Source organism: Protomyces lactucae-debilis (genome assembly GCF_002105105.1).
Source record: "Protomyces lactucae-debilis strain 12-1054 chromosome Unknown BCR37scaffold_8, whole genome shotgun sequence".
NCBI lineage: Eukaryota > Fungi > Ascomycota > Taphrinomycetes > Taphrinales > Protomycetaceae > Protomyces > Protomyces lactucae-debilis.
In genome coordinates, this window is record NW_024468000.1 from 190,682 (window position 1) to 212,927 (window position 22,246).

Below are 22,246 nucleotides of genomic sequence, written 5' to 3' on the forward strand. Positions count from 1 at the left end.
CTACCACTCCGAGCTGCTCTTGCTCTTCTTATCCTCATTCCGGCTTCTTGTACGCTCTTGCCCTCAGACTGTGGCTTACCAGAGTATAATCCATGTCGCTTGATGAGAATGCACGGAAGCGCAAAGAAAGGCTAGCTCAGCTACAAGCTACGAAACGCAAACATAGCGCATTAGAAGATACAGAGGCCGCTGCAGCAGTGATTGCAGAAGGCCCAGACGAGGCCGATGACGATGAGCCTGCGCTGAAGCTCAAAGTAGCGCGCAACTATGATATGGAGACAAAGCTCCCCAAGCTTGGCTTTCTCAATGCAGGGGAAATGACTGGTGCTGCAGACACGGTCGAGAATCGCAGTAAAGCACTCATCGCTGAAGCAGAGGCAGCTCAGGAAGATGGTGAGGAGGATGCGCCGCTTGATTTGGAACAGCTGCAACCAAAGAAGCCAGACTGGGATTTGAAGCGTGACCTCGAAGCGCGGATGGAGCCTTTGCGGAAGAAAGAGCAGCAGGTGATTGATGGGCTCGTCAGAGAACGGATCAGAGCAGCGAAAGCAGGCGGCACAAAGCAGATTGATGGGAGTGCTATGTTGCGCCAGTCCAACAGGCTTGAAGCTCAGGCCCACGAGGTATGACATACGAGACATGCAGAAGAGATATATGCGATGAGCTTGTATTGAGAGCCAAGTACCCATGGTCTGAGTGCAGCCGTCGCCGTAGAATAGTCCTTGTGCTGCTGCTCTCTATCTCATCGCAACTTTTGACGACTTCCAGCGAGCAATTCCAGCAGACAGCCCTTCCTCCCAGACATATCCATCAAATTCGCACTGGCTAGACTCCAGAGGACCAGCAGAGGGCGTCGCAGAGATGGCTTAGCTATTGCAATATCTTATTCATGACAGGCAACCAAATCGACGAGGCTCTCCTAGATGCCCTCAAAACCTCCACCCAGCATCGCGTCCTCCTCCTTGCCCTAGAAGCACAGTTGACAGCCTTCATTCAGACAAACCTCGACTTGCCTGTCCTCGAGACGAATCGCTTGAATGGCTTCCAAAGACTCTTGGCACACAAGCTCGGCGACTACTATTTTGTAGATCATACGCTGGACAGAGCTCGCGGGCTCATCATGTTTAGTCGGCTACCGCACTCCAAAGTGCCTGAAAAGACACTCATGACCTTGTGGCAGGATGCACAGCGCGAGCAAGCTGACGCATCGGGCGTGTCGCTTGCGCAACAACCCAAAATGCGAATCATGAGGCGAACAGACGCATCACACAGTTCTCCTGCGACGCCGCGTCAAGCGTCACCGGCTCCTAGCAGCGCACAGAGTAAAGATCAGGAAGCCAAGGATAAAGAGACTCGCTATAATCTTGCACGAGCACGCATCTTCAAGGACTTTGAACCAGAAGCGGCATCTGCAACAACTTCACCTCAACTGGCTGCTGATGATTTTCCTCGTCAAGCTTTCTCCGATAAAGGCACACGATCTAGTCCTGGAGGCCGCCTGCAGTCACGTCCGTTCAAAGCGCGCAAGGCTGTCCCTGATCCAGAGTATTCGCGCACCTTGATCCCGCCTGCTTGGTCTCAAGGACTTTCACAAGGCCAGTCAGCGCAGCATGCTCCATCACTGGATGAAAGCCCATCCTTCCTTGAAGACAACCTGCAAGACCGGCATGCACAATATCAAAACCAGGCACCAGCAAACTCCGACAGGCTCGCAGACGCACTGGCTCGCGGTGTCCCTGAATTCCAAATGCCAACAAACACTGGCGGAACCAACGGACGCACCATCTCAGCGCTTCCTGTACCGCCACGTTCTCCCGCTGGCAATATCTGGCAGTATAAATCGACGATTCCGTTGTCTTCTGCTAATTTGGCTGCGCTTGAAGCGAGTACCCAGCAAGTGGACCAGTCGTTCAGAAATCTGTGGCTACAGCCTCCTCGTCCAGAGTGAGTGAGCGAGTAGATGTCTAGCCTTTGCTCAAGCTCCTTACATCAACCTAGTCGCTCCTTCTCCGTACTGTATAGAATCTCGTGAGCCGTTATTACCAAATTGTTGCATCACACGTCGCATGACTCCATCAACCAGCCTCCCGACGCAACTCCATGCTGCCATCCCCTTATCACCGCTAAAAGGGGTGCCGGCTCCTCCTTCACTCTTGCTTCCATCACTCTACCCTGCCATGACTGACAAGACGACCATGTCCGGCGATGAAGAGCTCCCAAAGGCACCAAAACGGCTATCACGCTTACAAGTACGCACCGAGCCTCAACGCGATTTATCAAAACACCTTTCTCAAGTGCAAACTGCGCGCGATACATTTCTACAAGCACGTCAAGATCGGCTCGCTGAACGCAGTATCAAAGTCGCTGAACGGGTTCTTCGCTCACGCAGGTCGAATGAGACGGAAGTTGCGTGTAAGCTACAAGTCATGCGTGCGCAACTATCAGCGGCTCAAGCGGCTCGTTCGTCGCTCGTTGCACAGATTGCAGCGCAGGGGAGTAGGACTGTTGCCAAAGCGCAGTTGATTGCTCGACAACATCGTGAACGACAAGATGCTGAACGAGAAGCGAAAAGGGCTGCATTGCAACAAAAGTTGGAGGACGCAGAGAGACGACGGTTGGTGGCATTGCAGAGACGTGCATCGCCCACTCGGAGTCGTAGTCGGAGTCCACCCCTAGGAGACGCTGCGCTCTTGCGACGCGCAAAAGAGGTTGCAGCGCGATGTATTCAACGGACATGGCGACGTCAGACTTGCTTGGCAAAAATAAAGGCCTTTTCTGCTACAAGTTTGACGATGCGAATGCCTGGCAAGTCTTTTGAAGACATTGCGGCGCTCATCAGCTCCAAGGCCGTCATTGCAGCGACTCTGCCGGTTCTCAAACTATGCGGACTAGTTGAGCCTGTTGGCAACCAGCAAGAGACGACATGTCGCAAGTTCTTGTCTATTTATATGCTCATGAACCACCCGAAGGAAGTCCTCACAGAGTCTGGACAACTTGAAAGTCGTCTACAAGAACAAGCAAGTCTATTTGCGCAAGCCTTTTCAGGATGGCTCGCACAAGCTGCTCAGGGCAATCCACCATCCAATGAACGTGTCGTTCGCAGCTGGGCATCCTACAATCTTGCCTTTGAAGACTGGAAGATGGAGGATTCTGCGTCATTGGTGCAGCACATGGTGGCACAATTTGTTGAACTCGATATGATTTGGCTTGTTGTGCGTGATAGCACAGAAGCAACGGTTGCTGAGGAGTATCACAAAGGCATTCGTCAGAATCAAGTATTACTGCTTGCAAAGCTCAGGCGGATTATCGGTGAGGAGGTACGACCTATGATTGCGAAAGCCATCAAGCAGGCTCGGTCGAAACGGGCACGACGACGACCACAGAGGATGACGGAGGATGGACCAAAGCTTGAGATGATGGATTTCATTAGTTTGTGGCAACGCATCAGAACACCCAACAATCGCCAACTGGTGCATGAGCTCGCACTCGACAAGAACTATGTCATTCCTCACACAGTGGAGGAATCTCCTGGAGAAGTACAAATCAAGACGGCCTTTTACGATTTCATGCGCGAGTCTATGCGGGATGGTGAGTGTCCGATGTGGTTACCAACCATTATTCAAGAATGCAAACAACGCCTGCAACGACTCGTCATGCCTAATTCTCCAACGTTTGCAGCGATTTCAAACTCATTTGACTTGGCTTTCATTACGAAGCAGTGCGAAAGGAATTGTTTCGATTACTTGCAGTGTACGCAAATGTTGGTGTCGATGATGAAGTCTCTATGTGCGCCTAGTAGAGACGAAGCAGTGGCTGCCATTGATCAGCTTCAAGGTTCATCGCGAGAAGACTTGTTCGTTAAGCGTATCGATGCCATTTTCAAGACACTGGATCAAATGCTCATTGATTGGGCCAATTATCACTTGAAACTCGCAACGGCGACACTGATTCCTCAGGCAGTATCGTATGAGCGGATCAAGTTTGACGAGGACTTGCAAGCAGGTCGAACATCTATCGTCAAGACAACGATACTGCTACAGCAAGAATGCAGACGATTTGAACAGGAAGCAGCGGAAGCATCTTCACAAGAAATCGTTGCATCAGCCATTGCGCGCGTCTTTGCAAGTGATGTGGAGTTGCCAGAGACACTTGCACTCGATCATGGTCGCATCAAGTCATTCAGAAACCAAAGTCGTGATATTGTCCAGATTGCCGCATTGCTCTCGACAGCTCGTGGTTTGATGCGCTCGCAAGCCAGTTCAGTGCACTTGTCACCTGTTTCTTGGAATGCGCTCAAGTCACGCTTGGCGATTCTGTGTTGTCAGGAGGTGGATGCGTCGGCCTTGTCGAGCGAGATGAATCGTCATTTTGACATCTCGCTTGGCAGCCATGAAACAGACACGGCTCGCACAACACGTCATGCATTACTAGCAGGTCTTGTGAGTCGATGCGATACCAACAGTCAGGTCTCTATGCTGTTGATGAAGCGTCTAGTGCAGCAGCTTGCATGGTCTATTCGACAGGGGCAAGAATGCTCGGCATCGGCGATTGCGAGTGCGGGTCTCTCTGATCTCTCATTAGAGTTGCACCTGTTGTGTAGTGCTGCTGGTAAGGTTGCTGCACTGAATACAGCTTCTTATGGTGACTTGTATGAGAAGATTTTCGCAGAGGATGAGTGATTGTAGGAGTCGACTTGAGGATAAAGTTTTGTATACTTGTGACCATCTGAATGCTTGTCACTGGCTTATAGCATGCGTTACTGTGGCATGATTGAATCGGTTTGCAATGCCGCGTAGCTGTGGCACTTGGACTCTGAGGATCATGCCGTGATGAGTTTTCGAGAACTTTATGCTATTTCAGGAGACACTGCTATGTGAGGTCGGCGATACCCGGCATAACTTCGGATGCTTATGCTTGTATCATCCATGGATCACTTGCTATCGAGGCCTTGCTATTTACATGCTTTCAGGTCTCAGCGTTGAACATACCAAGACCACCCTGGCGACATCCGCCAAGAATTGAGCAAGAAGCGGATTGGACTTGCCGATCTATATTTAGCAGTCGCTGGAGGGGTAAGTATATTTAGCTCCGTCAAACAGATCGGTCAGAGTCACATGCAGCAGGTAGGCAAGCAGGCTGTGTGCACTGTGCTGTTTCTCGCTGGATGGACCACGGAGAGAGAGTAGAGAGAGAGTGAGTGAGTGAGTGAGTGAGTGTGGTGTCATCTTGTGGCAATCGAGAGGCAAAAGAAGAATTTTCTCTTTCTCACTGCGAATCACTGCTGAGTCTGAGCCTGAGTCTGAGCCTGAGTCTGAGTCTAAAAGCAAAAACAACTCAACCGACTCCTCCTCCTCTTCCCTCTTCACCACCCACACCCCTTCCCCCATCACCAGGACATCTAGACAGGACGCACACATGCTTGCTTCACTCTTCCTCTCCACACTCGCTATCGCAGCTCGCGTCTCAGGTATGTCTTCCGTCACTCCCTAGTGTAGCGTCGCAAACAAGCACCCAAGCAAAGCAGGAACAAAGGTTGCCACAGCACCACTCCCTTGCGCAGGTGTCCATTGCGCCCTCAATGGAGCTGCATGAGCATCCAAGCTAACACTCTGCTAGCTCAAACATCCTCTACATCCTCTGACCCGTGCAACAACGGTCCTTACGACATCTCGAGTGCATCTGACCTCGCTGCCATCACATCCTGCACCAACGTCACCGGCAACATCGTCATCTCACCTACCGTCGGTACCGTGAACCTCGGCAGCATCACCGTGCTCAATGGAGATTTGCGTATCATCAACAACAACACCGGTTCACAGACACTCGCTGCAACCACTTCAGTCAGCGCACCCTCTCTCCAGAGCATCTCTGGCGCGCTTGTCCTCACACAATTGACGCAGCTCAACACCCTCAGCATGCCATCGCTCACATCCGTCTCGACCATCGAGCTGACAACCTTGCCTGTGCTCCAGCAGCTCGGTTTCTCTGCCGTCACTGCTGTTTCCATCCTCAGTGTCATTGACACGCAGCTCCAGTCGCTCCAGGGCATTACACTGACGACCGCATCCCAGATCAACATCTCCAACAACCGTTTCTTGACTGCCATCACCATGAACAACTTGCGCAGCGTGACAAACGCCATTCTCGTTGCTGCCAACTCTCCAAGCATTGCTGTTTCCTTCACTGGTCTGCGTACTGCCGGTAACTTTACCGCCCAGGGTGTCAGGTCTGTTTCCATCAACGCACTCAACAACGTTACTGGCTCATTCGGTGTCGTCAACTCCTCCATCACCTCGCTCGAGCTGCTCAACTTGACTCGCGTGACGGGAGACTTCTTTGTCAACAACAACGCTCAGCTGACTGCACTCTCTGCACCTGCTCTCACTACCGTCTCTGCCTTCCAGGTCGCCAACAACACCCAGCTCAGCAACATCACTTTCCCTTCATTGACCACTGTTGCTGGTGCACTCAACGTCATTGGTTCATTCAACAACTTCACCGCCGCTGCCCTGACGGATGTGCGTGGAAATTACAACGTGCAATCAACCTCGGAGACATTCAGCTGTGCAAGCAACCTCAAGAACTCGGGTGTTGTGAAGGGTAATGTCTACCAGTGCAGCGGTAAAGTGAGCAACCCTACCACCGTTGCTGCTTCTGCCACCACAGGATCCGGTACAGGTGCTTCTGCCAGTTCGACCAGGACAAGCGGTGCTGAGGTCGTCAAGTTCTCTGGCTCGTTGGTTGCCGGTCTCCTTGCTCTCTTTGCATTCTAGAGTGCCTCAAAAGGAGACGCTGTTCTTGCTGTGCATCGAAAGGCTCTGGGAGCTATGCGCATACTTTTGAAGGGAAAAAAAGGAATTCTCTTATTTTTGCTGGTTGGGCAGAGGTCATGGCGAGGAAACACTCTTGTACTATCTCGACATGCTGTATTGTTTCAGTCCTTCTTTTCTTATCGCTGCGACTTTCTTTCCTGCTCCTCTCTCATGGTACTGTGCTTCGCCTTCTTTACTCGGCGGCCTGTTACCTGCTTTAATGCTGTGTTCCCATTCTCCGTACCCATGGCAGCCAAATTGCATTTCTATGTCTTTGGCTTGCAGGCTCGTTTTCATACATTCGTCCATAGAATAAACTTTGCAATCCGTCTCAGTTGCCTCGACTACAATCAGAACGCTACAACGCCAATTTCTTTGATTAGCTCTCAACTGATCTGCTAGCTGCCTCTGGAATCTAGATACTTACACTTGCTACGGTAACCATGTTTAGCAAGTTTACCGCAGGCAGTCGCGCAGACATCAAGTCAACCACACCGCTCAAATCATCCGCTCAACGCAATCTCAAGTCTAAACTGGTTGAAGCGTACCCAAAGCTAGAACCCTTCATTGACGACATTATCCCCAAGAAATCTCAAATGTCACTCATCAAGTGCGAGGAACGCGTTTCCTTGTATAGCATTGATGGCAAGGTTGTCTTTTATCAACATTTCGATGATGCGTTGTTGCCGAGCTTACGACTTGTGCATCTATACCCAGAGTGCTTTCCAATGGTTCGTGTGGATCGTGGAGCCATCAAGTTTGTGTATGTTTCATCTTCGTCACCATGAGATCCGAAGGAAAGAGGCTGACTAGAATCTAGATTATCAGGCGCCAACATCATGGCACCAGGTATGACTTCTGCAGGTGGCATGTTACCGGATGGTTTGGAAGCAGAACAAGCAGTGATTGTCATGGCAGAGGGGAAAGACCATGCTGTTGCTGTAGGTGTGACAAAGATGTCTGCAGCGGAGATGAAGGAGAAGAATAAGGGTATTGGTATCGAAACGGCTCACTTTCTGGGAGACTGGTTGGTAAGGCATACTTCTGCAGTCAGGGAATACAGTAGGCTAACATATACAGTGGGCATTGGAGGCATAGCCAAGTCATTTTTATGCATAGAAACGTAGGAAAGGCAAGCGTCTCAAGATGTAGCTGATTCAGGTGCCATCCAAAAAAGTCGCGAACTCGACGCGTAGGGAAATGCACTTGGCAACACGACAGCACACACCATCACACTGCTCCTTCACGCCGCCTGGGACTTCCACTGCTCGCTCCTAGTACCTGCTGAGCTGGTGGCCCTTCTCTGAAATCACCGGGCTTGGCCCATCGCTCACTCTCTCCTGCATCTCTAGCAACTCGCATCTGCTCTTTAGAATCCCGCATTGCTCTTTTGTTGATCTTGTGCGCGCGCATCCAAAGCATTGCATATCCTTTGTCATCTCACTCCTACGCTCACTGTTCAAGATGTCTTCAAGTACGCTGCGCATCAACGATAGCGAACAATACGTAAACACTTGCTCATTAAACTGGCTGCTTGTCAAGAAACTGACCTGTCTTTGCAGACTCTAGGCGATTGCCTTGGCCGCGGCGCGTTTGGAAGCGTCTATAGAGGTCTCAATACATTCTCTGGTGAGACTGTTGCAGTCAAGCAAATCAAACTACGCAATATCCCACAATCGGAAGTCGACATGATCATGGTAACCCCGGCCTTTTTGCACAACCCGACTTGTACTGATGCAGCTAGGGAGAGATTGACTTGCTCAAGAACCTCAATGTATGACCGCTTTGTTACATCACTGTGCTAACGACAGCATGACAACATTGTCAAGTACCATTGCTTTTACAAGGGTGCCGATAGTCTCTACATCATCCTCGAGTACGTTGACATGTTGCCTTGACATGGACTAATCCCAGATACTGCGAGAATGGCTCCCTGCAAAGCATCTGTCGAACTTTTGGCAACTTCCCGGAACACTTGTTGGCAGTCTATACGGATCAAGTCCTCAATGGCCTCATCTATCTGCATGACCAAGGTGTCATACATCGAGACATCAAAGGCGCCAATATCCTAACCACCAAGGATGGTACCGTCAAATTGGCAGATTTCGGTGTCGCTACAAATGCATTGAGCGACATGACTGTTGTCGGCAGTCCTTACTGGAGTGAGTCGATGCTAAAGAAATCGAGAATACTGACAGTAGTGGCGCCTGAGATTATCGAACTGGCAGGAGCATCCTCAGCCTCTGATATATGGAGTCTGGGGTGTACTGTGATTGAGTTGCTGCAAGGCAAACCGCCCTTTCACGAAATGGATCAAATGTCGGCTCTCTTCCACATCGTTGATGATGATCACCCACCCATGCCAGATGCATGTTCGCCGGTATGTTTTCTTCGCGTTGACTTCTGAACAAGACTGACACAAGGCTGCTCGCTCATTCCTACTACAATGCTTTCAAAAGGACCCACGTCTTCGCATATCTGCAAAAGTATTACGTCGTCATGCCTGGATTCAAAACCACAAGCGTACAGAGTCTCAACAACTACGTCTTGCTCAAAAACGCATACCAATCGACTACGAAGAAGCCGTCAACAGCGTTCAAGAGTACAATGAAAAGGTCAATGGCCCGGAAATCAAGCCTTCGGGATCGCGACCAAGCGGCAAACCAAACAAGGCTAGCGCTGAACCAAGGTCAACAACGCCACGGCCAGTCAGAGTCCTGGCACAGCCAGATGATGATGATGGAGACAACTGGGATAATGACTTTGATACACAGACAGTTGTCAAGTTACACCATCCCAGGGCTACAGCGCGATCAACATCAGCAGATCCGAAACGTCCATCATCCAGTAACGCAAAATCCAAGCCGCTAGCAGTACGTCCCGATATGACACCGAGACCGCGACCGACTAAGCACACGTCAGACCGCGTTCCCTCCAGAGGACACGCAGATGGCTTGGATGACGCCACAGTCCGACCACGTATGTCAAGCACGCCTGTCTCGCTTGCGCGGTTGAAAGAGCAGCCTAGCAGCATGCATCGACGACGCCAGGAACCAGTTTTACGTGATTCAGTCAATGCCCACGCAAATACTATGCCACCGCCTATGCTGACGCCCACATCGAAACGAACAGACAAGAGACAGGTCAGTCAGCGACCCCCGAGTAGACCAACCTCTCAATCGACCTTGTCTAGCTTCTCAGAGGCCGGTGAGGATTACAGTGACATCATTGTTGATGACAATACCTTCCCGACGGTATTTGCAGCGACGGTTCGCTCGGATGAGTCTTGGCTTGATGACGACCATTCTACAGAGAACGACCCTTTTGCCGGTATCGACGAGTTTGACCAGGAGAATCTGACGGCAAACATTCAGCGCGAACAAAAGGCAAGGGCTAGCAATCAGATGGACGATTGTCTCAAGCACTTTCAGGAATCCGTCAGCAAAGAGACTGGGCTAGAGGATACCTGCGCTGCAATGCTTAACTTGCTCGAGTTGCATCCGGATCTCAAAGTCAATGTCATTTCGAAGCACGGCCTTTTGCCTCTGCTTGAAGTACTCGAAACCATCACTGACGAGAATGTGATTGTCCCAGTCCTCAAAATCTTGAATTTGTTGACACGCGAGGACCCTGCCGTGCAAGAGAACATCTGTTTTGTTGGTGGTATCGCAGCATTGACGCGGTTTGCCTCCAAGAACTTTAGTCAAGCCATTCGCGATGAAGCGGCTGTTTTTGTGAGGCAAATCATGGCTTCATCACCACTCAATGCACAGATCTTTGTCAGTTGTCGCGGCCTCAATATTCTTATGGAGTTCCTCGAGGAAGACTACAGTAGTGCACGAGAGCTTGTACGCACTGGCATTGAAGGCATCCTCGGTGTATTTGGCTTGCAAGGCTTTACGCCCAAAAACGATTTGTGCCGTATCATGGCTCGCACAGGAATCATGGAGCCTTTATCGCACATCCTGCACTATCTCTTGTCGCAGCGGCGCATCAGCGTTGAAGATGATGGCCACATTGACGACATTTTGCAGATCATGAATCTCTTTTCTCAGGTACGACATGTATGTCTGGCACTCAAGACTAACCTCCAGGCTGACAGCTATGTCATACAACTCATCGCATCCCGTCATGTCTTACGACGTACGATTCACCGAAAACGAATATTGCTAACAATAGGTCTCATCTCAGAAACGCGAAAACTAGAAAGCGCTCGGCTCGTCAAGGTGCTGAAATTCGTTCGCACTCTTTCCAGCGTCACCTCGACCCTTGACAACCTTCAGCAAGCAAATGCAATCGAACGTCTTGTGGATTTGCTTGAAGATGAAACAGTGCCTTGGTATCGCGATGCTGCGATGCATATTGTGCCAACGCTCATGAATCTCTGTTTGCACGATCAAAGTCGTCGGACTGAGGCTGCACTTGTTGGTGCTGTACCGGTCCTACAGCGTATAGCTCGATGCGAATCTCAACTAAAGCAATTCGCATTGCCAGTCTTGTGCTTCTTTGCGCACAACAAGGAGTGTCGCAAAATTTTGTGGCAAAACAAGGGTCTCGACTTTTACATCGAAGTGCTAGCGGATCCTTACTGGCAAGTCAATGCATTCGAAGCAATTGTCGTCTGGTAAGAAGTCTTTCGCGCCAAGCAAATACTAATGTTCAGGTTCCAGGAGGAAGCGTCACGCGTGCAAGAACGACTGGCCAAACCCGATGCCGTGGAACTCATTGCCAGTGCGTTTGAATCTGCAACCACGACTTCAACATTTGAGAACTTTCTCGCTCAGCTACAAAAGCTTGTCCATCTAAGTCAGAAGGTTGCTCTGCATCTAAGTGCGCACCCGACGCTGCTGCGCAGCATCACAACCAAATTGCGAGATCGACACGTCAACAAAGCTACTGTGCGACTGAATCTTTTGCGAATCATGCAGAGTCTACTGGCTGTCCATGTCCGACCTCAGTATGTTGTCGCTGAACTCAATCTCGTCGAGGTGCTGCATGAAATTGTCAACAAGGATGGCGCAGTGATAGTGCAGGAAATTGCGAGGAGCGCCTTGAAGGAGCCTTATATGACCGCATTGCGAAGCACAGATGCGCCGGTAGTACGATAGTCGGCACGTCAGAGAGGTACTGCGCTTACGAGTGCGCTTGTTTGTAGACAACCGTTGACAAACCTCGAGCGACTTCCTCGTGAGTTGGCCAAGACGCTGTTCCCCGGCAAGCCTGCGCTGAGAGACGTTCAAATCGCATGAGTGACTGTGCAAGGAATTTAGATTCTTCCTCGAGCTTGACGAAAGCCTGTGACCGCTTTTGGTCAAATAACAGGGGTAGCTGATCTCTTGTTGTGGCCTGCAGATGATCTGCTGCAAGACATGTGATAGCTTGGACAATCTGGTGGTGGAATTCAGCTGTCGGTGATGACGGAGTAGATCCTATTACATCAATGTTCATCGTCATCTGTATTTTGCTCAAAGTAGCCACACAGTTGGACGGACTGCATTCGCGACGATTTGTGAAGTCCACTGGATCGTCAGCCAAAGGGCGCAAACATTTCAAGCGTACGATGAAGCATGTGATCAGCTTCAGAAAGGGTGATACCGTCCAGTGACATCTTGTATAGTAGACCGTTGTAGTCTGTAGCTGTCGAGGAGTTGCCCGAGAGAAGTTGCTCATCTTTTGCGAGGAACGCCCTGGCAATTGCAGACAAGCTTTCATGCGATCTCATATGTTGATATCGGCCTTGTAGGTAGAGATCGATTCTCAAAGGCTCGTCAGTAGGGACGTCGACCACAATCTGATCCAATCTCCTGAGCTGCGCCGCATTTGTCAAGAGCAGACTCGTGTCATATGTGTCCAAGACCAGCACAGAAGTGCAGCGAAGATTGATGGTCAGATCACCTGGAAGACGGTAGCTTCGCGAACAGCCCAGCATGGAATGAGAGGAATAGACTGCTGTGGCTGCGTGTGGATGAGTGTAGTGAGAACGTCAGATGGGCACCAATATCAATGCGCTGCACCGTGCAAATGGTCCGTGCCTATGACCCATGCTAGCACCGTGCGCCGTTTGGCTCTATCTGTAGTGCCCAATACTCAAAGACAGAGCATTAAAGCTTATTGCAAGGCGGCAATGACTTGTAAGGCAGAATCGCGGAGGGAAAAGAAGAAGGATAACAATACTTAGTGCTCTAGCTAATTAGGAGAGCCAGCAAATCACCTTGAGGAACAGGCGGACGCTTGCCAAAGAAAGCAGAAGTGAGGAAGTAAAGAGGTAAAAGCTGGAGAGCCGAGTTAGCAGGACTCGATTTCGGCTGTGTTGCAGTAGCCGCCAGCATGCCGCTGTCAGAGCACTGCAAGCTCTACAAGAAGGTTTGAGGCGATCCAAAAGGCGAGTCGGGCTCCGGGGCGACATTCAGGTCGAATTGATAACGAGTGGTACCGGAAGAGCCGCCCCCATTGAAACACATAGCCTGTTCGTTGTCCGAGTCGTTTATTTTGTCGCAGCTGCAATGCCAGGAGCATCCAATATTTTCTTGTGAAGGTGAAAGGACATGAACGCCCCAACCTTGTCCCCCAAGCGGTAATGCCAGCGACTTCGAAATTGCCTGACCGTTGCATATGAGGTAATCAGGGCCGGAGGCGTAGGGATTTGGGGCCGTGATAGACTTGTATGCAACGAGGAAGAGGCGCGACTCACACATACAAACTGATTCCAAGTCCTCTGATATCTCTGTAACCGGGACTTGCCAAGGAAGAGCGGAACCGTCAGAAGTAACACCAAAATGCTCGGCCTTCTTGCAATCCTCGTGTTGTTGAATCCAACGATGCAAGAGTGGGAACCAGCTTTGGAAGGCTGCCGGCAAAAAGTAATTGAACACATCTTTACCCTCGGCAATCCCCTCGAAATGACCTAACAATTTGCCTTGCTTCAGCAGAGGGGCGATGTAATTCTTAAGCCACCGGCTTACTTGACATTTGTAATTCAAGTCGCGGACGTGGTGTTTGGAGAAGGAAAAAGGCGATCTCCAATTGTTGCGGTTGTGCTCAGCTTGACAATGCGGACAAATAACTCCCCAGTCACGAGCAGAGCTTCTAAGACACCGGGGCTGTAGATCGGCGGCGACGATGCACGCTCCAATACTCAGAGTAGAAATCCAACGTGCCGCTTCGACGGAGGGTGCGCATGTTTCCTCACAAGTCATGCCGGGTTCCTTTGCTACAGTCTTCGACAGCTGTAGTCGCACCACGTCACATAAAGGCTCCCATTCTGAAGATGTCTGGTTCACAGCCGGTGCTTTACCGCGATCCCCGTTAGCTCGCTTATGCAGCACTTCATCTGTTGTTGGTCCTGAGTCTGGTGTGGTGCCAAGTATGCCGGCCATAAGGAGAAGAGCGATAGCCAGAAGAGCCATGTTCGACGGGCAGTGCGCAAAGAACATCATCAAGGACGCTTGATTCTGCTTGCACTTGGCCATTCTGCGAAGGAGGAGGAGCAGCCCTTATATGCAAGAGCCCGAATGTTGATTTCTTGAAGGCTGGAAGCTGATAGCTTCTGGCGTGCCAGTCAGGAGGCATCGACAGTGAATGAGGCTACCGCACATGAGCAGTTACTCTTCTTCTTGCGCATGGCTAGTGATTGAACTGCTGCATCATGATCTACGTTGTGCTTTTCAGCAAATGGCAAGCTGCTTTGCATTGACGTTGCATTGAACCACATGCCAGACGGACGAAATCGACAACTGCCGTGCAGCCGTGCAGCGGGAGACATAGTCTTTTTGGACGAAAAGGCCACGTGCCGCGACTCTTGTGCTTGCCCTCCATATATCAAAGCGTGCAGCGACATGTGGACAGTTAAAGCACTCCCCTGAACTTGGCCTGAAGAGCGATAATCTACCAGCAAGTAATGTTGGATGTGTCTTCCTGGATTTCCGACATCTGACTGATGGTCTGAATGCAGAAACCAACCTAGACGGCCTGCACCGCAATGTAGATGCGTACGTAGGCAGAAATTCTGGCCTTCTGTGAGCAGAGCCTGCACTTGGCCATGAAGCAAATGGACACTGCGCAGAACACCATCAGGGGTAAACTCTTGGCGTCTCGTGATTTGTTGTTTGGAGGAACTGGAACATGAACTGTTGACTTATCCCTGCATTCACTTTCCCTGCAGACGGAGATTGCATTGTCGAAGCATTGCAGCAAGTGACCACGAGGACGGTCAGCAATGCGCAAGAAGAGTGCCTCAAGTTGGGGCTGCTGCAATGAACTCGTTGATGAAGGAGATATCCGCCTTCCTCTCCTTTGGATGTGAGAAACGCGCATGGTCAGCCAACGCACGGCTCCTATGCCAGCGGTGTGAGATGTGCGTACAAGCGACGACAATGCCGGCACGATGCTTGCCATGATTGCAATGAATTAAGAGAGGATGATTCCTCTTGTCCATGACGATCTCAAGGGCGCGAGCGCATATGGCGGGCGGGACACCCGCAGCAGCCGTTTCGCGTTTGCCAGGCATTGCGACTTGCACAAAGCGAATACCTTTCTCTGCCATCCATGCAGCATGACGTGGATCTTGTACGCCTTCTACGAGACAGAGGACTGTCTTGAGTTGCAGAGGCGACAGAAAGGCGTGTGTGTCTGGCGAGGGGAACGCAGAGCGATATACGGCACCTGCCCCAACAACGCCAAAGTTGCTTGGCGGGCCCTCGATCGGCTCTTTTACCGAGGTGACCCAAGAGGCATACCGTCTTCATCAAAGATGGCTGACTTTTCAGAGATTGGCGCGCTTGAGGGAATCGGGCAGCGGCCCATGTGTACTTTTGCAGAGGAAAGCGGTGTATTTTGCGGTGAATCATCTGTTCCTCGACATCCACAAGATTTTGCATAGCATGGGAACTTGTCTGAAAAGAGTAGCGCTAGGTCAGTCACCAGAATAGTTGATCTCGTGTTGTGACCTGCAAATGATCTGCAACAAGACATGTGAATGATGATGAGATAGCTTGAACAATCTGGCGGTGGAATTCAGCTGTCGGTGATGACGGAGTTGATCGTGTTGCATCAAAGCACAGCGTCATCTGTATTTTGCCCAAAGTAGCCACACAATTGGACGGACTGCATTCCTGACGATTTGTAAAGTCCACTGGATCGTCAGCCAAAGGGCGCAGACATGGAAAGCGTACGATGAAGCATGTGATCAGCTTCAGAAAGGGTGATACCGTCCAGTGACATCTTGTATAGTAGACCGTTGTAGTCTGTAGCTGTCGAGGAGTTGTCCGAGAGAAGTTGCTCATCTTTTGCGAGGAACGCCCTGGCAATTGCAGACAAGCTTTCATGCGATCTCATATGTTGATCTCGGCCTTGTAGATTGAGATCGATTCTCAAAGGCTCGTCAGTAGGGACGTCGACCACAATCTGATCCAATCTCCTGAGCTGCGCCGCATTTGTCAAGAGCAGACTCGTGTCATATGTGTCCAAGACCAGCACAGAAGTGCAGCGAAGATTGATGGTCAGATCACCTGGAAGACGGTAGCTTCGCGAACAGCCCAGCATGAGATGAGAGGAGTAGACTGCTGTGGCTGCGTGTGGATGAGTGTAGTGAGAACGTCAGATGGGCACCAATATCAATGCGCTGCACCGTGCAAATGGTCTGTGCCGATGACCCATGCTAGCACCGTGCGCCGTTTGGCTCTATCTGTAGTGCCCGATACTCAAAGACAGAGCATTAAAGCTTATTGCAAGGCAGCAATAACTTGTAAGGCAGAATCGCGGAGGGAACAAAAAGAAGGATAGGAATACTTAGTACTCTAGCTAGTCAAAAGGGCCAGCAAAATCTTCTTGAGGAACAGGCGGACGCTTGCCAAAGAAAGCAGAAATGAGGAAGTGAAGAGGCAAAAGCTTGAGAGCCGAGCTAGCGGGATTCGATCTCGGCTGTGTTGCAGTAGCCGCCAGCATGCCGCTGTCAGCGCATTGCAAGCTCTACACGAAGGATTGAGGCCACCCAGGGTATCCAGGCCAATCGGGATCCGGTGTGACATTTGAGTCGAATTGAGAGCGAGTAGCACCGGGAGCTTCGCCCCAATTGGAACACATAGCTTGTCCGCCGTCCAAGTCTTTTATATTGTCGCAACTGCATTGCCAGGAGCATCCAATGTCAGATTGCATGGAATCAATGCTCCAACCGGACCAAGGTTGTGGACTCAGTTCGCGCTTCAGTCGCTCCTTTACGACCCCAGCGTTGCAAATTGTGACTGAAGAGCTGGGGTCGTAGGGATTTTCGGGCTCGGCAAACTGATATGCAACGAAGAAGAGGCGCACAAGACACACACAAGCTGCTACCGGGGCATTTGACACTGGCTCGTTTGATTTTCGCCGAGTACGCTTGTCATCGTCCTTGCTGTGCCGAAAGGGGACATGTTCACCGTTTGTACAGTCTGCGCGTCGCTTATCCCAAACAGCCAAGAGTGCATCCCAGCTTCGGAAGGCTGCCTCCCAAGGGACTCTGTACACATCTGAAGCTTTGGCAACATTTTCAATGCCGAACATTGAGCGTTCTTTCTGCAGAGTGGCCCTGAACTCTGCAAGCCACGTCGATGATTGACATTTCCAATTGAGGCCATCGACGTAGTCTTCGGTGAAGCTTTTCTTCCTCCTGAACTCGTAAAAGTTCGCTTCACAAGTCGTACAAGCAATTTCCAAGTCGTGAGCAGAGCTTGTAACACACCGGGGCTGCAAGCTGACGGGAACGATGCATGTCTCACGACTGAACTGAAAAGCCTGATAGGCCATAAAGACGTCGCCTTGGCATGAATCCTCACAAGTCTTCTCGGGTTGTCGTGAGACAGCCTTCGAAAGTTGTACTCGCCACACTTTACAAAATGAAAAGTCCCACTCCTGCGTCTGGTTCACAGCTGGTGCTTTACCGCGATCCCCGTTTGCTCGCTTCTGCAGCACTTCATCTGTTGTTGGTCCTGGGTCTGGTGTGGTGCCAAGTATGCCGGCCATAAGGAGAAGAGCGATAGCCAGAAGAGCCATGTTCGGCGGGGAATGCGCAAAGAACATCATCAAGGACGCTTGATTCTGCCTGCACTTGGCCATTCTGCGAAGGAGGAGGAGCAGCCCTTATATGCAAGAGCCCGAATGTTGATTTCTTGAAGGCTAGAAGCTGATAGCTTCTGGCGCGCCAGTCAAGAGGCATCCACAATGAATGAAGCTACCGCACATGAGCAGCTACTCTTCTTCTTGCGCATGGCTAGTGACTGAACTGCTGCATCATGCTCTACGTTGTGCTTTTCAGCAAATGGCAAGCTAATTTGCATTGACGTTGCATTGAACCACATGCCAGACAGACGGAATCGACAGCTGCCGTGCAGCAGTGCAGCGGGCCACAATGTCGCGACATAGTTTTTTTTGGACGAGAAGGCCACGTGCCGCGACTCTTGTGCTTGCCCTGCATATGCCAAGGCGTGCAGCGACATGTGGACAGTCAAAGCACTCCCATGAAGAGCGATAATCTACCAGCAAGTCATGTTGGATGTGTTTTCCCAGATTCACGACATCGATCTGTCTGACTCAATGTCTGAATGAAGAAAATAACCTAGATGGCCCGCACTGCAATGTAGATGCGTACATAGGCAGAAATTCTGACCTTCAATGGACACTGCGCAGAACATCATCAGGGGAAAACTCTTGGCGTCTCGTGGGTTGTTGTTTGGAGGAACTGGAACATGAACTGCTGACTTATCCCTGCATGCACTTTCCCTGCAGACAGAGACTGCATTGTCGAAGCATTGCAGCAAGCGACCACGAGGACGGTGAGCCATGCGCAAGAAGAGTGCCTCAAGCTGGGACTGCTGCGATGAACTCGTTGATGAAGGAGATATCCGCCTTCCTCTCCTTTGGATGTGAGAAACGCGCATACTCATCCAACGCACGGCTCCTATGCCAGCGGTGTGAGATGCGCATACAAGCGACGACAGTACCGGTACGATGCTTGCCATGATTGCAGTGAATCAAGAGTGGATGATTCCTCTTGTCCATGACGATCTCAAGGGCGCGAGCGCAGGTGGCGGGCGGGACACCTGCAGCAGCCGTTTCGCGTTTGCCAGGCATTGCGACTTGCACAAAGCGAATACCTTTCTCTGCCATCCATGCAGCATAGCGTGGATCTGGTGCGCCTTCTACGAGACAGAGGATTGTCTTGAGTTGCAGACGCGATAGGAAGGCGTGTGTGTCTGGCGAGGGGAACGCAGAGCGATATACAGCTCCTGCCTCAACAACGCCAAAGTTGCTAGGCGGGCCTTCGATCGGCTCTTGTACCGAGGAGACCGAAGAGGCATACAAGGCGTCTTCATCAAAGATGGCTGACTTTTCAGAGGAAGGCGCGCTTGAGAGGGTCGGGCAGCGGCTCATGTGTACTTTTGCAGAGGAAGGCGGTGTATTTTGCGGTGAGTCATCTGTTCCTCGACATCCACAGGATTCTGCGTAGCATGCAAACTTGTCCGAAGAGAGTAGCGGTAGATCCATGGCCAGAGAGATGTATAGCCTTGCTGATTTCAAATTTGGTGAGTCTTGTGCGCGCTATTAATGAATCGGCGCAAGTGATTTTGAGGATGGTGATGGCGGAGAGAGGTGGGTGAAAGTGGAAGGGGCGAGTCGCCCGACCAAGGCCCTCTTGTACGCCGCGGAGGGTGTCACAAGGACACAGAATGCGCCGTCGTGCTGCTTTTGGTTTGGGGATGAAGGTGGTGAGCAGATGGCTGCGTGTGACCGTCGACGAGACAAAACTGCCGGCGCAGATGAAATGCCAAACGCACCAGAAGCAGCAGCAGCAGTGACGACAGAAACCCTCAGGCGGTGCCGGCCTCCCCGGGGTGTCATGGAGTCATACAGGCTAATATCTGGATTCTGAGATACATCACGGAGAGACCCGGCTTCCTTCTATACGTTACTGCCTCCGCCGTACTGCTTCTTCCACTGCTCCTCCTTTGACTCATCTATCCTCGTGAACAAGTACTGCGGCAACCCAATCACATGCCCCGGCAGCAAATCAAATGTCCACTCGTCAGGAATCCGTGCCAATGGTGCATTCAACTGTTCGACTATACTCTCAGCCGTGCTGGGCATGTATGGCCATGCGAGACTGGAGAGTAAGTAGATCAGATTGAGCGCATGCCCAACCACCGCTGCGCATTTCGCCGGCTCATTCGTGAAGAGAGCATTATCAATCTTGTTATCTTGTAGGAACTGGTTGCCGCGCGAAGACATTTGCATCAATACAGCGAGAGCTGCACGTTCCTTGACGTGGTCTAGCAGATCGATGTACTGTGCCAGAAAACGGTTGATGTCTTGAATGAAGCCCTCGTGATTGACCAACCCGATCGCTGCTTCTGGCTCAAAGTCTGGAACGACACCCTCATATTTCGCATTGACAAACTTGATGACTCGATTGACAAAATTGCCAAAGTTGGCGAGCAATTCGGCATTGTTCTTTGAAATGAAATCAGACCATGCAAACATGGTATCTTGCGACTCTGGTCGCGAAGCAAGCAAGTAGTATCGCCAGACTGACGCTAGGATACCCGTATCTTGCGCGTTGTTACCAAAGACACCAACATTGCGCGATTTGGAGAACTTGCCGCCTTCGTACTGCAAGTATTCAGTTGTATTGATGTGGTGCAGCATTGTCCACTTCTCACCAGTGCCAATCAGACTAGCAGGGAAGACGACCGTGTGGAAAGGTACGTTGTCTTTGCCCATGAATTGATACAGCTGGACATTGTCTGGGTTGCGCCACCATTTCTGCCAGCTGTCGGTATAGTTGGCGGTGATGCTAATATAACCAATTGTCGCATCGAACCAAACATACAGCACCTTGTCCTTCATGCTCTCCATTGGTACTGGTGTTCCCCACTTCAAATCACGCGTGATGCAACGATCCGTCAGACCCTTCTTAAGCCAAGAATTGGTGATGCCAATACCATTCGAAGACCACTTGCCTTTTTGTGAAGACTCTTTGGACCAGGCTTCTGTTGCGGGTTGCAATTTGTCGAGCGAGAGAAAAATGTGGTTGGAGTCGCGGACAATCACTTTCCCGCCAAGCTTTGAGCGTGGCTCCTTCAGTTCAAGCGGGTTGAGCAAGTTGCCACAGCCATCACATTGATCTCCTCGAGCATCTTCGTACTGACAGATAGGGCAGATGCCTTCGACGTATCGGTCCGCCAAGAACTTACTGTGCGTCTCATCATAAAGCTGCGTGGTAGACTTCTCAACGAGATAATCATTTTCCTTCAGCCGCAAAAAGATGTCTTGCGCAATTTCAGTCTGTTTCGCTGTAGTGGTACGCCCAAAGTGGTCAAAGCCAATTTCAAACCATTCATAGACATCGCTGTGGATCTTGTGGAACTTGTCGCATAATTCTTGAGAGGTGCAGCCTTCCTCGAGCGCTTTCGTTTCAGTGGCAGTGCCATACTCATCCGTGCCACACACAAAGAGTGTATTGACGTTGCGTGCTTTGCAGTAACGAGCATAGACATCTGCACTCAGCACAGAGCCTATAATGTTACCAAGATGTGGCACATTGTTGACGTAGGGGAGGGCAGAAGTGATGAGTACGTTTCGTTCACCTTCCACTGGGAGAATCTCCTTCTGACTCAATGCTTTGACTTCAACGCCGGACCTGATCTTGCGGTCCTTGGCAGAGACTGTCCGCGCAATCGTAGGTGTTACAGTCTTTGCTTTTTTAGACTTCTTGCCAACCACTTGTCCAGCCGTCTGATATTAGTCGTTATTCATCAAAGTGTAAAGGTGCTTACAAGCTCAGCAGCCATTTGGACACCCTTCATAACTTCCTCGCGCTGCAGTACACCATCAAACCACGTATAGAGTGCTGCATACTTTTCGCGATCAAGTGCAGGTGCCTTGCTGATGAATCTGTACAATGAACTGAACAAGATGATCTGTGCTGCATTGAGCGTCGTCTATCGTCAGTCTGCATCTCTAAAAGTAGTTTCCTTACCGGGTCAAGCTGAGCCGTGACCAAGACCTTGGATAGCGACTCAAACAATGTTGCATCGGGCTTCGCTTGGCTATGCGCTGCGATAAAGGTCTCTTCATACTCAATCAAAGAAGATTGCGCTGGAGTAATGATCTGGTCTGCAGAAGCTGCGAGGTAGCGCACAATAGCATTCGCTTGATGCAGCGATCTGTTTTCCTTTACGATTGAGAGTACGACAGTCTCTGTGCCTTCGCCTTCAGGGTCAGCTTGTCTTTAATGTTGAAAGAGTGGTACCAGAAGTGATGTCAACACGCGCATTGAAGGCCTGTTGAGCAATACAGACTTTGAGTGCGTCTGAGAAGAGCTGTGACGATGCATCTGCAGGTGGTAGCGTCACCTTGGCTGCGCTCATCTTGCAGGCAACTTGGTAGGATGTGGAGCTGAAGCTTTG

General features: G+C 50.8%; 12 protein-coding genes across 12 annotated transcripts; 6 read left to right on the forward strand and 6 right to left on the reverse strand.

Annotated features, from left to right (window-relative positions):
• Positions 1–92: 92 nt before the first annotated feature.
• Positions 93–629, forward strand: BCR37DRAFT_346478 (mRNA splicing factor; the record flags this gene model as incomplete). The annotated part of the gene is made up of 1 exon (XM_040867689.1): positions 93–629. The coding sequence occupies one exon, from the start codon at positions 93–95 to the stop codon at positions 627–629; it is 537 nt and encodes a 178-aa protein (XP_040725687.1).
• A 260-nt stretch (positions 630–889) lies between these two features.
• On the forward strand, positions 890–1,948 carry BCR37DRAFT_392465 (uncharacterized protein; the record flags this gene model as incomplete). The annotated part of the gene is made up of 1 exon (XM_040871159.1): positions 890–1,948. The coding sequence occupies one exon, from the start codon at positions 890–892 to the stop codon at positions 1,946–1,948; it is 1,059 nt and encodes a 352-aa protein (XP_040725688.1).
• A 130-nt stretch (positions 1,949–2,078) lies between these two features.
• BCR37DRAFT_379070 (T-complex protein 11-domain-containing protein) lies at positions 2,079–4,788 on the forward strand. The gene has a single exon (XM_040869181.1). The coding sequence runs from the start codon at positions 2,178–2,180 to the stop codon at positions 4,677–4,679; it is 2,502 nt and encodes an 833-aa protein (XP_040725689.1). The 5' UTR covers positions 2,079–2,177; the 3' UTR covers positions 4,680–4,788.
• Positions 4,789–5,609: 821 nt separating this feature from the next.
• Positions 5,610–6,707, forward strand: BCR37DRAFT_336737 (uncharacterized protein; the record flags this gene model as incomplete). Its single annotated transcript, XM_040867237.1, has 1 exon — positions 5,610–6,707. A coding segment is annotated over one exon (1,098 nt), but the record flags the coding sequence as incomplete, so codon positions are not given.
• Positions 6,708–7,129: 422 nt separating this feature from the next.
• On the forward strand, positions 7,130–8,036 carry BCR37DRAFT_379073 (PUA-like domain-containing protein). The gene is made up of 3 exons (XM_040869182.1): positions 7,130–7,575; positions 7,633–7,843; positions 7,893–8,036. Exons 1-3 carry the CDS (start codon positions 7,256–7,258, stop codon positions 7,908–7,910), a joined length of 549 nt encoding a protein of 182 aa, XP_040725691.1. The 5' UTR covers positions 7,130–7,255; the 3' UTR covers positions 7,911–8,036.
• A 240-nt stretch (positions 8,037–8,276) lies between these two features.
• BCR37DRAFT_392469 (uncharacterized protein) lies at positions 8,277–11,920 on the forward strand (the record flags this gene model as incomplete). Its single annotated transcript, XM_040871160.1, has 9 exons — positions 8,277–8,318; positions 8,375–8,509; positions 8,557–8,586; positions 8,624–8,688; positions 8,727–9,192; positions 9,236–10,867; positions 10,907–10,955; positions 11,004–11,436; positions 11,476–11,920. 9 exons carry the CDS (start codon positions 8,277–8,279, stop codon positions 11,918–11,920), a joined length of 3,297 nt encoding a protein of 1,098 aa, XP_040725692.1.
• Positions 11,921–12,268: 348 nt separating this feature from the next.
• On the reverse strand, positions 12,269–12,742 carry BCR37DRAFT_379079 (uncharacterized protein; the record flags this gene model as incomplete). The annotated part of the gene is made up of 1 exon (XM_040869183.1): positions 12,269–12,742. A coding segment is annotated over one exon (403 nt), but the record flags the coding sequence as incomplete, so codon positions are not given.
• Positions 12,743–12,855: 113 nt separating this feature from the next.
• BCR37DRAFT_379081 (uncharacterized protein) lies at positions 12,856–13,312 on the reverse strand. The gene is made up of 2 exons (XM_040869184.1): positions 12,991–13,312; positions 12,856–12,943 (listed from the first exon to the last, which is right to left on the reverse strand). Exon 1 carries the CDS (start codon positions 13,216–13,218, stop codon positions 13,003–13,005), a length of 216 nt encoding a protein of 71 aa, XP_040725694.1. The 5' UTR covers positions 13,219–13,312; the 3' UTR covers positions 12,856–12,943; positions 12,991–13,002.
• Positions 13,313–15,036: 1,724 nt separating this feature from the next.
• Positions 15,037–15,256, reverse strand: BCR37DRAFT_379087 (uncharacterized protein). Its single transcript, XM_040869185.1, has one exon. It carries the CDS (start codon positions 15,244–15,246, stop codon positions 15,046–15,048), a length of 201 nt encoding a protein of 66 aa, XP_040725695.1. The 5' UTR covers positions 15,247–15,256; the 3' UTR covers positions 15,037–15,045.
• Positions 15,257–16,461: 1,205 nt separating this feature from the next.
• On the reverse strand, positions 16,462–16,837 carry BCR37DRAFT_379090 (uncharacterized protein; the record flags this gene model as incomplete). The annotated part of the gene is made up of 2 exons (XM_040869186.1): positions 16,462–16,554; positions 16,603–16,837. One exon carries the CDS (start codon positions 16,835–16,837, stop codon positions 16,607–16,609), a length of 231 nt encoding a protein of 76 aa, XP_040725696.1. The 3' UTR covers positions 16,462–16,554; positions 16,603–16,606.
• A 1,792-nt stretch (positions 16,838–18,629) lies between these two features.
• On the reverse strand, positions 18,630–18,849 carry BCR37DRAFT_379092 (protein-tyrosine phosphatase). The gene has a single exon (XM_040869187.1). It carries the CDS (start codon positions 18,837–18,839, stop codon positions 18,639–18,641), a length of 201 nt encoding a protein of 66 aa, XP_040725697.1. The 5' UTR covers positions 18,840–18,849; the 3' UTR covers positions 18,630–18,638.
• An 890-nt stretch (positions 18,850–19,739) lies between these two features.
• Positions 19,740–22,246, reverse strand: BCR37DRAFT_367091 (tRNA synthetases class I (M)-domain-containing protein; the record flags this gene model as incomplete). Its single annotated transcript, XM_040868291.1, has 4 exons — positions 22,090–22,246; positions 21,817–22,049; positions 21,614–21,778; positions 19,740–21,572 (listed from the first exon to the last, which is right to left on the reverse strand). The coding sequence occupies exons 1-4, from the start codon at positions 22,205–22,207 to the stop codon at positions 19,740–19,742; spliced, it is 2,349 nt and encodes a 782-aa protein (XP_040725698.1). The 5' UTR covers positions 22,208–22,246.